Below are 22,037 nucleotides of genomic sequence, written 5' to 3' on the forward strand. Positions count from 1 at the left end.
CCCCATGTTCATGAGTCTTCTATGTACATTACGTGTTTTCTCTGCCCTTCAGAAGTTCGGTTGCTCTTGATAACCTGTTTGTTTGTTTGTTTGTTTGTTTGTTTGTTTGTTTGTCTCTCAGAACTAGGCATTGCATGTTTGTAAGGTTGCCTACCTAAAACTATCCAAATTCAGAACAATTCAAATTAGGGTGTATGAAGATGTGAAGGAATAATGAAAGCATGTGGGCTTTTTAATCCTATATTCTAACATTGCCCTATGCTACGGATGAAGGACCTCTGCTCTAGAAGTGTTACATGATTACAGCTCCCATTATTGCTGACCATTGACCATGTGGGCAGAAGCTGAGGGAAGTTTGAGGAATCCAACAATATCTGGAAGGCCACTGTTGCCTGTTCCTGACCTGCACCATCAATGAGCATCTATCTGAATGTTTGACATTCAAAATAGAATCTTCTAGAGGCACAAGGTGTACTAGGAAATATTGCTATGTTCTTAACCGTTGTGGCACCTTAACTGGGCTTTGAAGTTCCAAAAGATGTTGAGAGCCACAGGGTGAGAGACTTTGTGACTCTTCTAACCCCTTCCCTCTTTGAAAATCTTGGTCATGAGGGTTAGCTGTGTAACAGCAAAGATAAGGAAGGAGTCCAGAGTTTCATATCTGGACATCGCCAAGATTCAGAGATATGGAATTCTAGTAGTCATGTAACTAGGAACTACACTTAAGTTGTGACTGAAGCTACTCCAACTCAAATTTCTGGCAGAGTGACTCATTGTTCGAATATTCTGACATGTCAGACACATGTTGAACTTATGGGTCATCAGAGCCTAGTTCATCCCAGTTTATGCAGTGAAATACTCCTACAACAGATAATTCACACAATCTGTCACTATGTAAAACAATTCACCAATGCATGATTATTTAAACTAATAGTTGTAGTATTGTTTGTTAATCACCCCATACCATAGTTTTCTGAGCAATGTACAGTAAAGTTTAAAACAAATTTTAAATGATAAATATAAATAGTGCAATTTAAAAAATGCCACAATAACACACAAATAATGTACCCAAGGGAGGCATGCCTGACACCAATATTGTGTACTTTTGGGCATGTGCTTAAAACCTTATTTGCCCAGGCATGTTATAGCATTTTTAGCTGGTTGAAGGTTTGGTTCATCCTAGTTTTATTGCACTGTTGGTTTGGTTTATAATAAATTGATAGTTTTTAATTGTCTTCTTATATCATCCTACAGTTCATTTTTATATTGAGGGTGATTCATGCAGGATGGATGGATGATAGAGATGATAGATAGATAGATAGATAGATAGATAGATAGATAGATAGATAGATAGATAGATAGATAGATGATAGAAGATAGATGATAGATAGATAGATAGATAGATAGATAGATAGATAGATAGATGATAGATAGATAGATAGATAGATAGATAGATAGATAGATAGATGATAGATAGATAGATATAGATGATAGATAGATAGATGATAGATAGAAGATAGATGATAGAGATAGATGATAGATAGATGATAGATAGATAGATAGATAGATCGATCGATAGATAGATAGATAGATAGATGATAGATAGATAGATAGATAGATAGATAGATAGATAGATAGATAGATAATGATGATAGATAGATAGATGATAGATAGATAGATAGATAGATAGATAGATGATAGATAGATAGATAGATAGATAGAGATAGATGATAGATAGATATAGATAGATGATAGATAGATAGATATAGATAGATGATAGATAGATAGATGATAGATAGATAGATAGATAGATAGATAGATAGATAGATAGATAGATAATGATGATAGATAGATAGATGATAGATAGATAGATAGATAGATAGATAGATAGATAGATAGATAGATATAGATGATAGATAGATAGATGATAGATAGAAGATAGATGATAGAGATAGATGATAGATAGATGATAGATAGATAGATAGATAGATAGATCGATCGATCGATCGATAGATAGATAGATAGATAGATAGATAGATAGATAGATAGATAATGATGATAGATAGATAGATGATAGATAGATAGATAGATAGATAGATAGATAGATAGATAGAGATGATAGATAGATATAGATAGATGATAGATAGATAGATATAGATAGATGATAGATAGATAGATGATAGATGATAGATAGATAGATAGATAGATAGATAGATAGATAGATAATGATGATAGATAGATAGATGATAGATAGATAGATAGATAGATAGATAGATAGAGATGATAGATAGATATAGATAGATGATAGATAGATAGATAGAGATAGATGATAGATAGATAGATAGATAGATAGATAGATAGATAGATAGATAGATGATAGATAGGGAATTTGGCACAGGAGTCTCACATCTCTCTCACATCACAAGAAGTGTAATGTCCAGGATGGATGTGATCATTATCCACCTGGACAAAAATACTTTGTGATGTTTTCAGTGAAGACTCACCTTCCTTTCCTCTAAAGTAAATCTCAGTATCATTTTGGAACCGCTTTCACTCACTCCAGAGTGTCTGTGATTTACACCTCTTGCAATAAGGGTAGGCTTGCCCCACCATCCTGGAAATGCACCCTCCATTTCTCCTCGTCCAGAAAGATAGATCTTTCTATCTTGCCTCCCACCTGCCATTTAGCACTTGCTTAAGTTCAGAATGAAGGGTGTTAAGGTGGAATTATTTCCTCCCAACCTTTGCCATATCTGGAAAGCAGAGATGGGAGCCGAGGAGGAACTGGCACATTCATTTCCCTGCCTGGCATCTCCAGACCTTATCAGGACTAATTGGACTTGACAGCTGGGAGTCTCGGGTGCAAGCCATGTTGAAAGCTGAGTACTGAGGCTGATGCAAACAAATCAGGGCTGGTTAATAATTAAGCTGCAGTTTGGCAGCTTTCACCTTGACAGACTTGACCTGTCAAATTAAAAACTCTTCAGCTTTTTTTGTTCCCGGACATACCTGCTGTTGGGACTCCTGCCACTTTAAGCCTGTGGGCGATTGTGCCTTCGTCGCCAATGAGTGTGGAACTCTCTCTCTTCAATGTTCACGGCTGTGCCTTCCTTCCTATCTTTAAAGAGGACCTGAAAACCGATTTGTTTTAACTGTGCTGTGGACTTGTCAGCAGTCAATTTCTCCTTTATGGTGTCTTCTTTTCTCTTGAAAATCTTTGTGCATTTGTTATTCTCTGTATGGCTCCTTGAGTGCCAGAAGCTGGAGAGATGGTGCTACATGAAAAGTTGTGGCCGTCGTTACCATTGTTGTGAATGGATCAGGCCAGGAATAGTCAGTTCCGATGCCTCTTTCTTTCTTTCTTTCTTTCTTTTTGAATGGCCCCCAAAAGCATACTTCTCTGGGAGTGAGAAAGTACAGTCTGAACATACAAGAAAGGAATTGTAGAATTGTAGAGTTGGAAGAGACCCCAAGGGTCATCTAGTCAAATCCCCTGCAACGTAGGAATCACAGCTAGATCATACATGACAGATGGCCATCCAACCTCTGTTTAAAAACCTCCAAGGAAGGAGAGTCCACCAGCTCTTGTGGGAGTCTGTTCTACTGTCAAGCAACTCTTACTGTCAGAAAGTTCTTCCTGATGTTTAGTTGGAATCTCCTTTCTTGTAACTTGAATCCATTAGTTCAGGTCCTAGTCTATGGAGCAGGAGAAAACAAGCCTGCTCCATTTATTATTATTTGTTTATTTATTAATTTCTATACCACTATATATTTTTAATAAAAATCTCAAAGCGGTTTACAGCATATTAAACTCAATAAATCAATAAAACGTTAGCTGGGCGATGTTCCTCCAGCCTCATGAGGAGCCAGGTAGAAAGGGCCATGCAGAGAGCTGCCTTCATGCCTCACATGTCACAGCCCTTTAGATATTTGAAGATGCCTCTCATCTCTTGGTCTCCTCTCTAAGGCTCAAAGGGTTCTGTGGAGCCTTGTAAGTCCTCTTATAGCCTTCAGCTGAGCACACAATGTGCTGAAAACATTGCAACATGCCCAGGCATGCGGCCCATGTACACTGTGCCCATAGCAGTAGCCAGTGACTCCTCTCCAGGAACATACTTAGGAATAGCAGGAGAGCTCTATGCCACACACCTTTGTCTCTTCAGTTCTAGAGGATGGCTGGGTCTGTTGCAGGAAGATGCACCCCATGATTTAAGTGAGGAATGAATAGGGCATCCCTAGCAGGGGAATGCATGCCATGGACTGCAGGCCAGTGAATGACTTTGAATAACTTTCTCTGAGCAGACAGATGTTTTCAGACCACTTTTCAGTGATGTGGAGAAAAGCATTCAGTCCACCTGGTGGTGCACTTATAGGTAGCTTACCCTAAAGCCACAGACATCTCACTGAGAAAATTCAAGTGGCCTGCACTAGAGATGGGAATGCCTGGGGAAACTGGGGGGGAACCCAGATTTCCCCCTCCTCCCCCCCCATTTTTTCAGGGTTTTTCCCAGGCCTTCCCATCTCTAGCCCTGCACATAGCAGCTACAAATGGACATACCAGAAATCATTCCAATATATCCACAAATGAACTTATTACTTACCCATTGGTTGCTGCTAGATTGATCGTCCCTTAAAGTGGAAGAGGGTGCAAACTTTCATGATAGACTGTTAGGAAAACATTTTTATACCATCAGAAAAACTAATCCAGCAACTGAAATTTTGCAGGGGGACAGCTGAGTCTGAGTCATTTGCCACAATTTGGTGGGGCTTCATCTGTGGGCCCAAGGCAATTCCAGCAATGTGTTTCCAGCAATTTGCCCAGGACAAATTTATCTGGGGAAAAACGTAGGATATGCCTCTCTGGGTTTTCCCAGGAAAGCGGCAGGATAAACAAAAAACCCACTCAGACTTGTGCCTAAAAATCACAGACCTGTGGACGAACCCTTAGTGAGGTCTGGAGCTGAAGACTTGTTAAGCCTCATAGGTCCCCCCCCCCCCATGCCTGTTGCTTCAGTTCTGATAGCATGCAGGTGCTAGCACCATTGCTATTGCCTCTGGAAATTTTAGTGTTGGAGAAAAGAAAGAAAGCTGAATTCAGTTTACGGTGCTGAAAAGCGATGCCCATAATTCTGTATGGCAATGACTCAAGTGGTTGGGGATATTCCTCAGTTGAACACCTAGAAGGAGCATTAAAGGATTATGGCTCCGACATTCAGAGATTCATCTGGTTTCTGCTTCTCTTCTTTTGTGGAGCTATTTCTGACTCATGCAGGGGATTCCCCATTCTGGAGCACTCGGTGGGAGCTCACAAAAGAGCCCTGACACTTCAACGTGCTACTGACTTCAAAAGGTGGATGGATTTGTCTCTGCTGCTGCTGCAACAGATTAATGTGGTCTCCTGAAACAGGAGTCCTTGTGTGTTCTGTAAATTGTGCTGGCCTTGCAAAGTTAATAATATTTGTAGTCCGGAAGGCTTTTTGAGTTGAGGCAAAGTTTTAATGATATATGGAGCATCTGTGCAGAGTTTTTAGCCTCTGAATAATTTCTTACGGAGAATATGAGGCCTGTGGGAGTCCATGCAGGATTTATAAGTCCTTTCACATCAGGCATCTTGTGCTCACAGAATGACCTGAAGTCTTCATAAATCCAAGTGAAAGCCTTATAACCCATGCACCTACAGGGTTTAGACTCCTGGGTTATGTTTCCTTTGCGTGCCAGTGCATAACTGAACGGCCAGGGTGTTCATCAAAGAAAGGCGAGAAGGACACTAGTTGCCATAGCTACTAACTCTACTGCTTTCCCAAAGCAGCACTGTAGGTTGTTTCATATGTGGCACAGGGCAGGGTACTTTCAACTAGATTGTGCTCCTGAGGGAGGTTGACCTGGCCTGTTGCTACTCACCTGCAGGCAGGTAGACCAACAAGACTTATTATTATTTCAGTCTTGTATCTTAATTGACAGCTGGAGGTTTTGACTACTACTGGTTTTGTGATCCTTTCTTATTAAGGGCTTTTGTTTTAAGATTAATTTTGATAGGGAACTTTCATTCTTTGCATTTTTAGAGGACCACTGTTCAGCTGCCTTGAACATTTGCAGTAGAAAGGCAGAGCATCAATTCTAGTAAGGATGATAATAACACCAACAGCAATGACTGGAAGTGATTTCCACAGGTTCATGACTGCTCTCTAAAAGCACAGCCTTATAGGTGTTTGCTTGAAAGCATGTTACACACTGAGATTTACTTTTTAGTAAGTGTGTGAAAGACTGCACCAGGAGGCTGTAATCCTTGGCTTCCCGTGTCGGTCATATCATGCACAAATTCACAAAGTGTCTGACGCCCCAGGCAGACACAAACAGATCCATAGCCGCGGACATGCCTTGGACCTGGTGTTTACCTCTACGGATGTTGGTGATTTGACACTAAGTAAAAGTGAAACGAAAGAAGTGCCATGGTCAGACCACTTCCTGGTGCAACTGGACTTCTCTGCGACCCATCCCCTCTGCAGGGAGGTGGGACCGATTCGGATGGTCCGCCCCCCGCCACTTAATGGATCCAAATGGTTTCCAGAGAGTGGTAGGGGATGCTTTATCCCATGTTGATGGCCTTTCAGCCGATTCCCTGGTGGGCCCGCTGGAATGTGGAGTTAACCAGGGCTATTGACTGTTTGGCTCCGAAGCGCCCTCTCCGATTGCATGGAGCCCGGAGAGCCCCGTGGTTTTCCACGGATCTGAGGGCAATGAAACAATCGTTGAGATGGCTAGAGCACCGGTGGCGGATAACTCATTCCGAATCTGACCGGACACAGGTTAGAGCTCAACGTCGAGCCTACCAAGTGGCGATAGCGACGGCGAAGAAGACTTTCTTCACCGCCTCTATTGCATCTGCAGAAAACAGCAGCAGGAGACTCTTTCAGGTGGTTCACAATTTAGCGGAACCACCTGTAACATCGGGGCCCAGTACGGGCCACATGTTCTCCTGCAATGATTTTGCAAATTTTTTTGCAGATAAAATCGCTCAGATTCGGGAAGAAGTAGACTCCACCGTGGGAGCAGGGCCGGGGCGGGAGAGTGCTAGAGTCCTGTCTGGTCAAGTTGTGTGGGATCAATTCCAATCTGTTACCTCCGAGGATGTGGACAGGCTGCTTGGACGAGTGAAGCCAACCACCTGTCTCCTGGATCCTTGCCCATCCTGGCTTATAAAAGCTAGCCGGGAAGGACTGGGCGATGGGCTTCGTGGGGTGGTGAATGCTTCCCTCCGTGAGGGAGCCTTCCCAGACCCGCTGAAAGAGGCGGTTATTAAACCGCTTCTTAAAAAACCATCTTTAGATGCGGCCACGATGGCCAATTATCGCCCAGTCTCAAACCTTCCATTCTTGGGCAAGGTGATTGAGCGAGTGGTTGCTGAACCACTGGAAGCCTGGAAGCACTGCACGCCTGGAAGAAGCGGACCATTTGGATCCCTTCCAGTCGGGATTCAGGCCTCATCATGGGACTGAAACTGCCTTGGTCGCACTGGTTGATGATCTCCGGCGGGCTAGGGACAAAGGTGAGAGCTGTTTCCTAGTTCTGCTGGATCTCTCAGCGGCGTTTGATACCATCAACCATGACATCCTTCTGGACCGTCTTGAGGGGCTGGGAGCTGGGGGCACTGTCATACAGTGGTTCCGCTCCTTCCTCCTGGGCCGTGTTCAGAAAGTTGTGGTGTGGGATGAGTGTTCAGACCCCTGGGCTCTCACTTGTGGGGTGCCTCAGGGTTCTGTCCTCTCCCCCATGCTTTTCAACATCTACATGCAGCCGCTGGGAGGGATCATCAGGAGGTTTGGGCTGGGTGTTCATCAGTATGCAGATGATACCCAGCTCTACCTCTCTTTTAAATCAGAACCAGTGAAGGCGGTGAAGGTCCTGTGTGAAAGTCCTGTCTGGAAGCAGTTGGAGGATGGATGGCGGCTAACAGATTGAGGTTGAATCCTGACAAGACGGAAGTACTGTTTTTGGGGGACAGGAGGCGGGCAGATGTGGAGGATTCCCTGGTCCTGAATGGGGTAACTGTGCCCCTGAAGGACCAGGTGCGCAGCCTGGGAGTCATTTTGGACTCACAGCTGTCCATGGAGGCACAGGTCAAATCTGTATCCAGGGCAGCTGTTTACCAGCTCCATCTGGTACGTAGGCTGAGACCCTATCTGCCTGCAGACTGTCTCGCCAGAGTGGTACATGCTCTGGTTATCTCCCGCTTGGACTACTGCAATGCGCTCTACGTGGGGCTACCTTTGAAGGTGACCCGGAAACTACAACTAATCCAGAATGCGGCAGCTAGACTGGTGACTGGGAGCGGCCGCCGAGACCATATAACACCGGTCTTGAAAGACCTACATTGGCTCCCAGTACGTTTCCGAGCACAATTCAAAGTGTTGGTGCTGACCTTTAAAGCCCTAAATGGCCTCGGTCCAGTATATCTGAAGGAGCGTCTCCTCCCCCATCGCTCTGCCCGGACACTGAGGTCCAGCTCCGAGGGCCTTCTGGCGGTTCCCTCATTGCGAGAGGCCAAGTTACAGGGAACCAGGCAGAGGGCCTTCTCGGTAGTGGCGCCCGCCCTGTGGAATGCCCTCCCATCAGATGTCAAAGTGATAAACAATTACCTTACATTCAGAAGACATCTGAAGGCAGCCCTGTTCAGGGAAGTTTTTAATACGTGACATTTTAGTGTATTTTTCATCTCTGTTGGAAGCCGCCCAGAGTGGCTGGGGAAACCCAGCCAGATGGGCGGGGTACAAATAATAAATAATAATAATAATAATAATAATAATAATAATAATAATAATAATAATAATTATATAAAGACTGTAAAAAACAAAAAAACCCAGCATGCTACCAGTATCACATATGAAGCAGACATCTTTAAGGAAGCAGGAAGAACCACCTGCAGAGTAGGTTGGCCATCTCTCAAAATGCACACAACCTGGAAAGAAGAGTGAACCAATTACAGTTGAGGGTGGACATTATTTAACTGCAGCAGATAGAAATCAATGTATAAAACATTGGAGAGCAAACTTCACTTCGTGTATTCAGCAGAAAACCAGTTGCTCCAGTTGAGCTTTAGAGGCAGATTTTTGTGGGGAAAGCTTTGGAGCAAAAAAGGGGGAGCCACCAGACATGGAGCTTTAAAGTGCAGGCCATGTCTGGAAAGAGTGGGGAAAAGGCAAGTGTGAAGAAGTCCTAAGTTCTGCTGCTTTTATTAATTCAATGAGCAGTGCCCATCAGCACCATGGACAAGGAAAGCTTTCAGTGAGCTGTTTCTAACATCAAAAGTGCCAAAGCAGCAAAAGCAAATCCTGAAAGTTCACCCTGCACAATATAAATTATAAATTATACACCACATTGTAGATTATTTGATATATTTTTTAAAAGATTTGTTTCACTGCTTTATCTTGCTTACCTCCATCCTTTCTTACTCTTGTTGTTCAATTAACTCTCTATTTATTGTCCCCTGTTGACATAGGCGCCGACTCCATGGGGCCTGAGGGGGCCCGAGCCCCCTCAAAAATTCGTTTGGGGGGGCTCCGCCCCCCCCAATAATTTAAGAAAATTATTAGTTATATTATGCTTTGTAAAATCACAAAATTATGTCGGTATTTTTTATTTTCCTTGTTTGACAATAGTTAACTTTTAAAATACATTCAGTAATGAGTTAAAACAAAGCCACTCCCGATCTAGAGAGGGGGTGGGGTTGCGGGCTCTCGACCCATCAACAATCTCGCGGGGCTGGCGTCAGCCCCGCGAGAAGTGGGGATTCCCCCTAGCTCATTAATATTCACCGCCCACGGCGGCAGCCAATCGGCTGCCGCAAAGGGCGGGCCCTCACAGGTTCACTTAAGGTCGGGGCAGCCCGGGGCTCGCCCCTTTCGTTCCCCCAGCAGCAGCGGTTTGGAGGTCTTCCCCCCCCCCAATATTTTTTATAAGTCGGTATGGGCCCCCGCCCCCCCCCCAATATTTTTTATAAGTCGGCGCCCCTGCCTGTTGATCAAAACCTCCTACGTGGATTGAGATTGCTCTATAGAATATTGTCACAAGCAGTTTTGGCAGAAGCATAATAGTTTTGTCAAGAAAATTCTGTTTATTATTGTTGTTGTTAAGTTGTGGGTTGACATAGCAGACGACACAGCGATTTCTCCAAGTAGCTCTTTATTTCGTAAGCTGGAATAGAACTGACTCCAAACAGCTCAGCCGGCCTGCTTTTATAGGCAGCCGGCTGTCAACATTGTAGCAACAGCCCAGAGTTCCCACCTAAAATAACTGACGCGGACCTGAGGGAAAACTATCTACAGACCTGAGTGAAAACTATATACAGTATCCCCCTGCTGGCCCAGGGTGAAACTTCACTACATAACACCCCTCCCCACCGAGATAAGGCGTTAGTTACAATCGTAATGGTTTCCTTATATACAGCACTGCGCGTAATGGTTCAATTAGGCACAAAAGCATATTGGTTACATTTCCCATACTTAGACCAACAGTGATACATGTCCAACAACATAGTCCTTTAAATAAGTTGGGCGCTTGGAAACTCTGCCAGACCGCCGGGGACTGGTAACCAAGTCCGGGGGGCCACACAGTTCTTGCTGAGGCTGTGGTGCGACCCTAGGTGGCGTTGGAACCAAATCCCCTGGATCCGCTGCTGTGGGTGGAGCCTCCGCAAGTGGAGTGGTCTGAGTCTGTGGTAAGTCTGGCAGACCCTCAGTCTCTGCGTTAGAGATGCAGTTGATGCCGGTGACTTCCAGGCCGAGGGCATCAAACCAGTCTAGCCCTAGGAGGCTTGGCCGCTGACCTTCGACCACCACCAACCGGAGCAGGCCCGAAAAATCCTTGAAGGCGATCCGGAACCGGCCAACGCCTACCACGGGAATGTCGTTTCCCTGGTAGTCTCTCAGGTGTACGCGGTGAGAGTCGAGTTGCCTTTTGGACATTCTGGGTACCAGTCTTTTGATGGTGCTCCACGACACGATGGACAGGGCAGACCCGGTGTCGATCTCCATGTCACATGGAGCTCCTTCAATGAGCACCGTGACGTTCAGCTTGCGTCGCGTAGGCGAGTCGGTTTGGCCAATCGTGGTTCCAGACGGGCAGCGGCAGTTGGTGAGAGCGAAACAACTTTCCTTGGCAGACTGGAGTGAAGGCTTGGACTTGCGAGTCGATGAAGGGGGGGTGTCAGACGGAGCCGATCGGCAGACCTTAGCGATGTGGCCCCTTCTGGAACACTTCCTACAGATGGCGTCTCTGAATCGACACTTGGCACGGGAATGGTTGCCTCCGCAGCCGGCACATTCCGGTTGGCCCTTGGACTTCTGTTGGAACTTCCTGTGCTCCCGCTTTGTCTGGTGCACGTCATCGCCTTCACTGGAGGATGCCTCATCACTGCTGGCCTCTTCATGATGCACCGGAACTGGCTCCCTAGCAAGACGTGGGCTGCTGCACTTGCGGATCTCCTGGGCGGAGCGTTCAGCAGCTTCTGAGGCCACAGCCTCCTCAATGGCTTTCTGCAGCGTGAGGTCTGGCTTGGCGAGGAGACGCCATTGCAGATGGATGTCCCGGACCCCGCAGACGATTCGATCCATCAGGGCATCGTCTTAAGTCTCGGAACTCACAGTGCATTGCAGCCTGTCGCAGGGCGGTGGTGTAGTTGTTGATTGACTCCCCCTCTGCCTGGTTCCGGTGGTAGAACGCATGGCGGGCAGCAATCTTGGACGGCTTTGGTGCGTAGTGGTTGCGGAGCTTCTCTTGGATCGTGTCCCATGGTGTTGCCTGGACTGCTTCGGGCGCAACCAATGCTCGGGCCGTCTCAAACACCTCAGGCCCACAGAGGCTGAGGAATAGGCCCCGCTTACGATCCTTTGATACTGCTGTCAGCTCGTTGGCTTGGAGGTAGCAGTCGAACCGAGCGAGGTAGGAATCCCATGATTCAGAGGCTGGCGCAAACGGCGGTAGAGGCACAAGTGAAGCCATGATTCCGATGCCGGCGTGAAGGGCGATGGATGGAACACAGTGCTCTAGCCAGAACAGTCAGCTCTGAATTGGTTCTGTCCAGTGATTTCGCTCAGTGATTTCGCTCTGTGATTCAGCTCAGTGATTCAGCTCAGTTCAGAGGCTGGCCGCATCTGGCTGTGCTCTGATGTCCATCCATCCCATCCTCGTCGCCAGTGTTAAGTTGTGGGTTGACATAGCAGACGACACAGCGATTTCTCCAAGTAGCTCTTTATTTCGTAAGCTGGAATAGAACTGACTCCAAACAGCTCAGCCGGCCTGCTTTTATAGGCAGCCGGCTGTCAACATTGTAGCAACAGCCCAGAGTTCCCGCCTAAAATAACTGACGCGGACCTGAGGGAAAACTATCTACAGACCTGAGTGAAAACTATATACAGTATCCCCTGCTGGCCCAGGGTGAAACTTCACTACATAACAGTTGTTGTTGTTGATAACGCTATATAAGTACTGCCTGTTAACAAAGAGATCTTTGAATGGTGTACAGGGTGGGGGAAGACTTAGTGCAGGGATGGATAACTTGTGACTCTCCAGATTTTCTTGGACTACAACTTCCATTGTCTCCAACCGTTGGCTCTGCTGGCTGAGGATGATGGGAGTTGCAATCCAAAACCTCTAGAGGACCAAGTTAGCCAAAGATGGTCTAATGAATTCATTTACCTTGATTTGTTTTCCCTCCCCGTCCTGAAGACAAGATTTTGTTCAGTGAAACGTCCTCCCAGGTCCTTCATTGCGCTATGAAAGGTGTGAGGAGCCTCAGGCCCAGGAGCCAAATACAACCTCTCCAGGCCTCTATAAGCAGCTCTAGACCATGCCTGTCCATGGGCTGCACCCCTTGTCCCCAAACCATGCCTCTCCCTGGCCCTGCTTCACACACCTCCTAAGTGTTTTTGCCTGGCTGATAATGCCTCTGCTTTGTCTGGAGAGGTGTATGTGGTGTTTTGGTGTAGAAACCTCTGGTTTCTGTGTGGCTGGAATATGACCTACTTAATGACTGCATTCCATTGCTCCAGCCACTTTGCCTCTAACCCCACGCTTCATTCTCATTTAGCTCTCAGAAGTTGGCCACAAGGAAGTGTGGCCCTTGGGCTCAAAAAGGTTCCCCACCCCTGCACAATGTGGCGACAAAAACCATGTAGTTCATTCATGATTTGTTTCTTCTGAACATTTAAAAGAACTCGTATGAAGCCAGCCTGGATAGCTCAGTTGGTTAGGGCATGGTCCTGATAACGCCAAGGTTGCAGGTTCAATCCTTGTAAAGGAAAGCTGCATATTCCTGCATTGCAGGGGGGTTGGACCAGATGATCCTCAGGGTCCCTTCCAACTCTAAGGTTCTGTGATTCTATGAATGAGATACCATCGTTGCATAGCAGTTAGTGTTGGACAAGGACATGAGAGGCCAGCCTTGGCCAAGTCACTGCCTCTCAGCCTAACCCCTGTATCACAGAGGCTATCACAGAGTTGTTGTGGGGATTAAATGAAGAGGGGGAGAACCATGTATGCCACCTTAGGAGCTCTTAGAGTAAAAAAAGGTGGGATATAAATGCAGCAAATAATGATTCATTGAAGCACAGGAAACAATAAGTGCATGTGCACACATAACTCTCTCTCTCTCTGTGTGTTCCACACATAACTGAACATTAGTGTATATGAGTGAGCCTTCAGTACTAAGTTGAACAAATTACTAAGTGTGATTGTGTAATCATTGGGGAAGATTCTTCTTCATTGCAAACACAGAAACCATTGAAGTTTTCTTAAAAGAACAGAGAAAGAAATAATAGATACCTCAATCTCTCCCAAACTGAATTAGCAGCATTGAGTGCCATAGAAGGACATCTTACAGAATAATATGGCCCTCACCCCATGTAATTATTTCCTTTCCTTGATCAATTCACTTCATATTGAATTATTGCATTTGCCTACTGAAATCTTTGTTTCCAAAAAATACTGACATCTGCTAATTTTTTCTATTCTCATTTTCAAAGGATCAATGTGTTTTTTTATATTCTCATATAATCAGGTTGTCCCAAATAAAATGCATGCTTTCTCATTTTCATGTACTTATAGCAAGACCTCAAAGAAAATCCAGATTAAACTGACTAAAGCAACAAGACAGCGTGAATTTTTGGATGTTTGAGTCAAGGGGTTCTAGAAAACTACCAGTGCAGATATAAAATTGAAAACAGTAGGGATGGAGGAAACTGTTCCAATATTTTCAACAAGTTCCCACTTTGGGCATTTGCCCAATCTGGAGTAAACTTCTATTTCCAAGAACAAAAGAAAAAAGCATAACTGACCCCCCAAAATGGATTGACTCTCTGTTTTGGCCAATATAAGACAGTTGAGGTAAGTAGTGTCAACACCTAGGCCCCACCTTCATGAGATCTGTTCTGTAGAGCTTGTGATGGAGACTGGCAGCATACAAGCCCCTTCTCTGACCAGCCCAGCTCTTTTGCCCAGTGTCCTCTCCCCTTTGTTGGAAGTGTGGAGGACATTCTCTCTGTATGTTGACATTTTCCCCACAGAAGTGGCAGAAAGGAAGCTGACAATGGAAGAGGAGGAAGCCAAGCGTATTGCAGAGATGGGGAAACCAATACTGGGCGAGCATCCTAAGCTGGAGGTCATCATTGAAGAGTCCTATGAATTCAAGGTCAGTGTTGGGTATCAGGAGACTTTGGAGGAGGAAGTACAGGAAAGGGATTGACCAGAGAATGAATAAAGGATGAAAGGAAGGGAAGAAAGAGTGGTGTATGAAAAGGGAAACAACAGTGAAGGGCAGGGAAAGAGAGAGGTATAGGCTCTGAGGGGGGAAGAGAAGAAAATGGGAAAAATAAGTAGCAAGACCATGGAGAAAAGGATAGGGGGGAATCTGAGGAAAAATAGAGTAATACTTGAATTACAACGTTACAGAATTAGGCTGCCTTCTATCATCCAACAACCCTCTCCTGACATGTGACTGCTCAAAATAAGGCCAATAAAATAGATTGTTTGAACAGCAACTTGGCCAGATATGCCCAACAATTACATGGCCATGCACAGCTAAGAAGAGTTGTCGTCACCATTCATTCCGTTGATTAATCCAATGGCTGCCATTGAAAGACAAAATCTGGAAAAGAAGCAAATCTCCTAACCCTAAGCAGTTGGCAAATATATCACCAGAAAAAGCATTCCTTATTATGCTTCACATGAAAGAACAGATGATAGTAAATGTTGTTCTTTAGCGCCTACTCAGTCTGCGTAGTCATGTTTACAACTGTGCTTCTTAAAAAGAGAGAGATTCCTATACATTTGTCAGTAAAAACATTTGCTTGCACTGTTCCCTTTTGCCTTACTGTTTGTTGTAGCAGATGGACATAAAACCTGTTTACTGTGGTCACAGTCACAGTCAAGAGTTGAAAAGGAAGTAGAGAGGATTGGGTCACGTGCGGGATATCATTTCCATGCTGCTTCAGCCTTGGATTCCTCCGCCAGTCTCTTTCACTTCTTTGGTCTTGAAATTGGGCAGTAGAGGCAGATTTCACTCTAGGGCCACCAGTTGGCCATCAAGGGAAGCTTGCCTTCCAACTGACCGGCTTCTAAGCTTACCTCCTCTTCTTTTCTTTCCTAACATGGCAGTGGTTTGTTCTGTGGGAATATAGTTTTCTTATCATTAAGCTGTGAAATTTACCCCCTCAAGACATGGTGGCGGCCATCAGCTTGAACCCTGTTTGGAGGGGTGGGACTTGCTCCTGTGTTGGTCAACACTGGATCGGGAATTGGAGGACCACTGAGTGGCTCCTGTCCCTAACCCTGGCACAGAGAACCTTAGCGTGTACAGATGTATTCGCAAAAGCATCACAGAAAGCTACACTCTTTGTGCAAAGGCTAGGGGGAGGAGCTATGCACTACATTGCTGCTCCTGTACACAAACAGGTGCCTATTCTTTGTGTTTCTGTCATTGACAGAGTACCGTGGACAAGCTCATCAAGAAGACAAACCTGGCCTTGGTTGTAGGAACGCATTCGTGGCGGGACCAGTTCCTGGAAGCCATTACTGTCAGTGCAGGTGAGATGGGGTACTGGGACCCACAGTGAGAGAGGAGGAAAAAAACATTTTGATTATCACTGTGCCCTGCACCACCTACCACTAAGGTCTCCACTCAGAGGCCTCAGATTTGCAGATGGGCCAGAGTTTTTGCAGGTTTTCCCTCCTATGTTTTGCTATCTTGTTTCACCCACACATTGGACACAGAATGACTGTTCACCAGCATCTTAAACAACAAATGTTACCTTTTTTTTATTTGCACATTTGCAAAACGTAAATCTAGGTGACTCTTTAAGATATTCAAGGAAATGTGAAATCAGTCGCTGTTAAAAGGAGCAGCTTTTTTATTGAACTTTCTCTCCCTCCGCCTCCAATTTCTATCACAGAGACTTGCCAAGATCAAAAAAGCCTCAAAAATGAACTGCATTGCTCACTTAATTCTCAGATTCAATAATTAAAAGTAGCCCTCACCAATTAAAATGGATCCATCCTGATTAATCAACAAGATTAAACTAGTTGATTGGTCTGCTAGATTATATTAGGACACTTAATTCATCCCAGCTTCACCTACACTTTGGCAGCTCACATGAAGCATGGAAATTGCCCCCTTATTTCTCAGTCATGAACAGTGCTTAAAAACAATTTTCTTTTGTGGTTGGGATTATGAGTGAGGAATTCACCCAGGATTAAGCATTAAAAAAAAGCCCCACAAAGAAACTGTATAATATTTTGGCACAAAATAGAATATAAAAAGGTAGCAAATAAAACAGAAGAAATCAGCTGCTTCCCTTTTAAAGCTGTGGTACCCCATTGCGAGATGTTTCATGAGGCACCTTAGCTTGCTGGGCACGTTGCATTCTTCCTGGATGAAGGGTTAATTTCCAATCAGCCAACGTAAGTAAAATGGATGGGAAGCAGGCTTAGCCATCCCAAAGGATGCCTCCAAGGACACCCCTTGTCTTTCTTCCATATAAATGACTTTGCACTTGGAGCCATTGCCATGATGAGGGCAAAACCATCCTTCCACCCTGATGCCAGGTATCCCACATGCCACACCCATTTTACTAGCTTCATTTAACAACACCAAGTGTGTTACGGTATGGCAAAGCTCACAACAAGGAGAAGCCTGTGCCCCAGTGTCTTGTCAGTGACTGTGTGGTTCAACTACTGTGTTGTGCAGGGAAGCCATTTCTTTGAATACCCTTTGAGTTCAAATGTATGCTTGCTTGCTTGCTTGCTTCGTGTGAGAAAAGATGAATAAGAATGCCTGAGTGGCCTTCAGTATTTTCATGATGCTGTTGCTATGGTAATAAATATGACCATATCCTCTGAGTCCTCATGCAAGAACAAAGTTAAGGGCATTATGAGATGATTCTCTTGTTGTTGACCCACTTTCAAAGATGCTGGTACCATTACAGGGTGTGGGGAACCCCATTGCTGTCCTTAAGCATTTCACCTTCCTAACCCTCAGTAGTCCCAGAGAAGCAGAGGAAACTAAGGCAAAGCTAACAGAAGCATTTATTTTTCCAGCTCTAATTAAGACCTCTGAGTGGAAAGAGGCTTTTACTATGGTCAGCTTAGAGGAGAGTATATCTCCTGGTTAGCTTCCTAAAGTAAGCAACTCACTACTTTTGTGTTTCTAAAGGTCATGAATGTTCTTGCCGGCAAGAATCATAGTCTAACGACTCATGGCAAGATCAGATTTTGAGGCACCTTTTGGGAGAGTCAGACAGCAGCAAGGTAGGATGGGAATACTGCAAGCAAGGAAGGCAGGTTAATGTCCAGGAAGGGCTATTCATGTCTGCAGGTAGAGGGGGTAGATGTAGGTCAAGGGCAGCCAATCTTTGGCCCTCCAGAAGTTGTTGGACTCCAACACCCATCAGCCCCAGCCAGCATGATCAGAGACAATGTCTAGCAACATCTGGAGCACACGTTCTCCACCCCTACTGCAGAAGGTCAGAGTAACAAAGCAGCTGTAGAAAGCAAGTACCAGAACTCAGCATTGTCCACAAGAACTTCCTGCGACGCTGTGGAGTGGTGACGCTCAATGTAGTGTGGTTCCCACAGAGACTACCAATTCAGGGTTTCCTCTTTCCTGTTTCCTGCAGCTGGCGATGAGGACGAGGATGAGTCTGGCGAAGAGCGCCTGCCCTCCTGCTTTGACTATGTCATGCACTTCCTGACAGTCTTCTGGAAGGTGCTCTTTGCCTGCGTCCCGCCCACCGAGTACTGCAACGGCTGGGCTTGCTTCATCGTGTCCATCTTGATCATCGGCATGCTCACCGCCGTCATTGGAGACTTGGCTTCTCACTTTGGCTGCACCATTGGCCTCAAGGATTCAGTGACTGCTGTTATCTTTGTGGCCTTTGGGACTTCAGTTCCAGGTGAGGAGGCTCTTGGGTGAATGGTTGGCTTTCTCTATGTTTGGCCAGTCATACCGGTGCGGTGGGGGGCAGAATATGCTTGGGAGATGCAGCAGCAGAGGCTGCTCCCCCTTTCCCCTGCCTGCCATGGCCTTCCTCCTTTCCTGGCGCGGCAATTCCACAACTTGTTTTCTACCCCATAATGCTGCACATTTCCCCCCAGTCTCTGAGACTGTCTGGGAGCACAAGTGCTGGAAATAGCTTGGGAGCAGGGTTGTGGGGGAAAGAAGTAATCATGTAACCACACACCAACTTATCCCCTTGACATGGTCAGATCTGTTACATGAAAAAACACACTTTCCTATGATGGCTGGTTACCTGAAATGACTACCACAGTTAAGAGATTTCTTAACGCACAATACTCAGTAATGGAGGGGTAGGGGACCTGAAGCGAGTTGCTGAGAGTGGCCCTCTGGCCTCTCTCTTTGGCACGTGGGTCATTCTCCAGGCCACTCCCCTTTATAGGCCACACCCCTCACTGGCCCTGTTCCTCAGGTGCTTTTTGCCTGGCTGAAAATTGTCCTTGAACTCTGATAATGTCTCTTGGATAATGCTTGGAAGTGGTGGGGGTGGGAGATCTGGTGACAGGTGGGGTATTTATCGAGAGAGAGAAAACCTCTGAATTTGTGTGGCTGGGATATAACTTACCGAAAAAAGGTTAAGTGTCCTGTCTGTTGCTTGTTCCCTCTGGCTCAGCGCATCACCACCGTGCAGCCCCTAGAACATTGCTCACAAGAGAATGCATTCCCCAGGCTGAAAAAATGGAATAATGCAATAATGGAAAATGAGCCTCTTGGGCTTGCTGATCAGAAGGTCAATGGTTTGAATCCTCACAACAGAGTGAGCTCCTGTTGCTCTGTCCCAGCTCCTGCCAACCTAGCAGTTCGAAAGCACGCCAGTGCAAGTAGATAAATAGGTACCACTGTGGTGTTTCCATGCACTCTGGTTTCCTTCACGGTGTTCCATTGCACCAGAAGCAGTTTAGTCATGATAGCCACATGACCCAGAAAGCTGTGGACAAACACCAGCTCTTTCAGCCTGAAAGCAAGATGAGCGCCAGAACCCCATAGTCGCTTTTGACTGGACTTAACTGTCCAAGGGTCCTTTACCTTTTTTGCCTTTTATGTTTTGAATACATTTCACTGTAATCTGGGATTTTCATATTGTGCGTTGCCACCATATGTGAGTAGTTACGCTAAAAGGTGGCTTATAAACCTTTTAGATTAATGCATATTCCACTGATTATCTGGGATGCACCACTTCAGATTGCAGCTGGGGTTCACACGACTAAATGCTCCTCCTCACAACAAATAAACAGATAGATGAAATTCCTTTGCCACTATGCGAGTTCTCATTGCAGACTGAAATGCTCTAGCCCAGACACAGGGTTGTTTATCACCTCATTGAAGTGGGGCCTACGTTTCCAATTCTTCTCCTTGCACCCCAAAAAGATACTTCCATCCTCTGTCTGCCAGTATCTTGCTCTAAGTTAGCATGACTGACCCACCCCCCGCTGTTTTCCGTTGTTCCTCATGCCCTGGTTTCACCTCTCCCTTTCAGACACCTTTGCTAGCAAAGCAGCCGCCGTCCAGGATGTGTATGCAGATGCTTCCATTGGCAATGTCACGGGCAGCAATGCCGTCAACGTCTTCTTGGGCATTGGACTGGCGTGGTCAGTGGCCGCCATCTACTGGGCTTACCAGGGAGAGGAGTTCCACGTGTCAGCAGGCAGCCTCGCCTTCTCTGTGACGCTGTTCACCATCTTCGCATTCGTCTGCGTCAGCGTCCTGCTGTACCGGAGGCGGCCTCACCTCGGAGGGGAACTGGGGGGCCCCAAAGGGTGCAGACTTGCCACAACTTTGCTCTTTGTGAGCTTGTGGCTCCTGTACATTTTGTTTGCCACCCTGGAGGCCTATTGCTACATCAAAGGGTTCTAAGCCACGGAGCTGGAAGAAGGGAGGGCTTTCCCCCTCCTTCGTTACCTCATTGGATGCCAGTCCTCAAAGTGTTGTCAAACCAGGACTGACAGCTATCAATCAAGATTCCATAACGGCCCAGACTGAAGGACAACTGGGCTTTAAGAAGGGCAAAACTATCCTCATACAAGGGGGGGGGGGACCCTGACAATTAAAATAAAGCCAACCATGTCAACCCAGCCGCTGATCCCATCCAGTCAAATCAGAAATGCCAGCAGCTTCTCAAAGTACCTATTTGTTCAAACGTTGCTGCTGACCTCAACTTTATTCCTTCCTCCGCCTTACCAAATGTCACGTATTCAGATGGAAAGCCTATAAATAATTTGGGTGGATATTTGGGTGGTTTTTTAAAAAACAAAAAAACTGGGGGTGGCAAATCTTACTTGATCTATATTTTTCCTTTTTTAGCACTCAGTCAGGGCCTGAAAATGGTCAACACATCCAAACCTCACGCCAGTGTCAGTGCTGGAGATGAAAATGCTTTTCTTTCTTCTTCTTCTTCTTCTTCTTCTTCTTCTTCTTCTTCTTCTTCTTCTTCTTCTTCTTCTTCTTCTTCTTTTTACATTGCATAAACAATGTCTATGAAAAAGCTCGCTCTTTTCACTTTCTTTTAGAGTTACAGTGCTAGCCTGTTGCATTTGAAATGCAAACACAGACAGACAGACAGACAGACACACAGACACACAGACAGACAGACACATTCAGGAAATATACCATTGAAGGTTGGAGAATGTCACCTGCGTGGGCTACCAAAAAGAAAGAAAGAACAACCTGTAACATTATTGTATGTAACTTGTATATTTTGAATATGGCAATTCTCTTTGTGTAATTAACTTAAAGCTTTTGGCACTACAGAGAACTATATATATATAGTTGAAAGATAAATAAACCAACACAAAGGCAGGAGGGTGGGAGCCTGCAGTGTGGAAAACAGGAGTAATGAAAAACAGCACAAGTTATTTTCCCCTCTCTATTTTGTTTTCATTTTTTGATCACAATAGACTGTTTGTTCTATTTATGGGAGAAAAGAGAGAATATTTCTTTTTCTAAAGAAAAAAAATGGAAATGAGTTGATGTAAATAATTTGCTTTTTCTCACATTTGTTGGTGCATATGAAAAGAAATCTTCGAGGTCTTAAGGTGCCGCTCGAAGTCTTCCAAGCATTTTCTTCATGGGTTGGCTTTGTTCTTATAAAAACATTACAGGAGGAGGAATGAAATTCTGGTGGTCCCTCGTGGCGAGCAGTGCCAGGTGGTTGCTTCATGGATGGTGATCTGCTGGCTGCTTTAACATCCCATTTGTAAACGGAAGCGCTCAAACACTGCATTTTGATGTAATACTAGACTATGGTTTCATGTTACATGAACAAGCCTCAGGCATGTGCTCCCCCACCCCCACCCCACAACTCCTTTCTCTTTTAAGGAAGACACATAGGAGAGATTGGAAGCATCCATTTTCAGCTAAACACAGTTTGTCTTTATGCCCAAACTGAGAATTAGTTTCACAATATACAGTTGTACCTTGGTTCTCGAACGCCTTGCGACTCAAACCTTTTGGCTCCGGAACGCAGAAAATCCAGAAG

The 22,037-nt window shown here is 45.3% G+C and overlaps 1 protein-coding gene across 5 annotated transcripts in view; it reads left to right on the plus strand.

The window, feature by feature from the left end:
* Positions 1-20,590, plus strand: part of SLC8A3 (solute carrier family 8 member A3) — a 170,294-nt gene extending 149,704 nt beyond the window's left edge. For all 5 annotated transcript variants that reach the window (XM_081881505.1, XM_081881507.1, XM_081881506.1 and 2 more), the window contains 4 exons: positions 14,559-14,683; positions 15,978-16,077; positions 18,165-18,440; positions 20,040-20,590. In XM_081881505.1, the coding sequence (XP_081737631.1) occupies positions 14,559-14,683; positions 15,978-16,077; positions 18,165-18,440; positions 20,040-20,416 (878 nt within the window). In that variant the 3' untranslated portion in view covers positions 20,417-20,590. The remainder of the gene's footprint in view (positions 1-14,558; positions 14,684-15,977; positions 16,078-18,164; positions 18,441-20,039) is intronic.
* Positions 20,591-22,037: the final 1,447 nt, after the last annotated feature.

Source organism: Podarcis erhardii (assembly GCF_964252035.2).
Source record: "Podarcis erhardii genome assembly, chromosome: 1".
Lineage (NCBI taxonomy): Eukaryota > Metazoa > Chordata > Lepidosauria > Squamata > Lacertidae > Podarcis > Podarcis erhardii.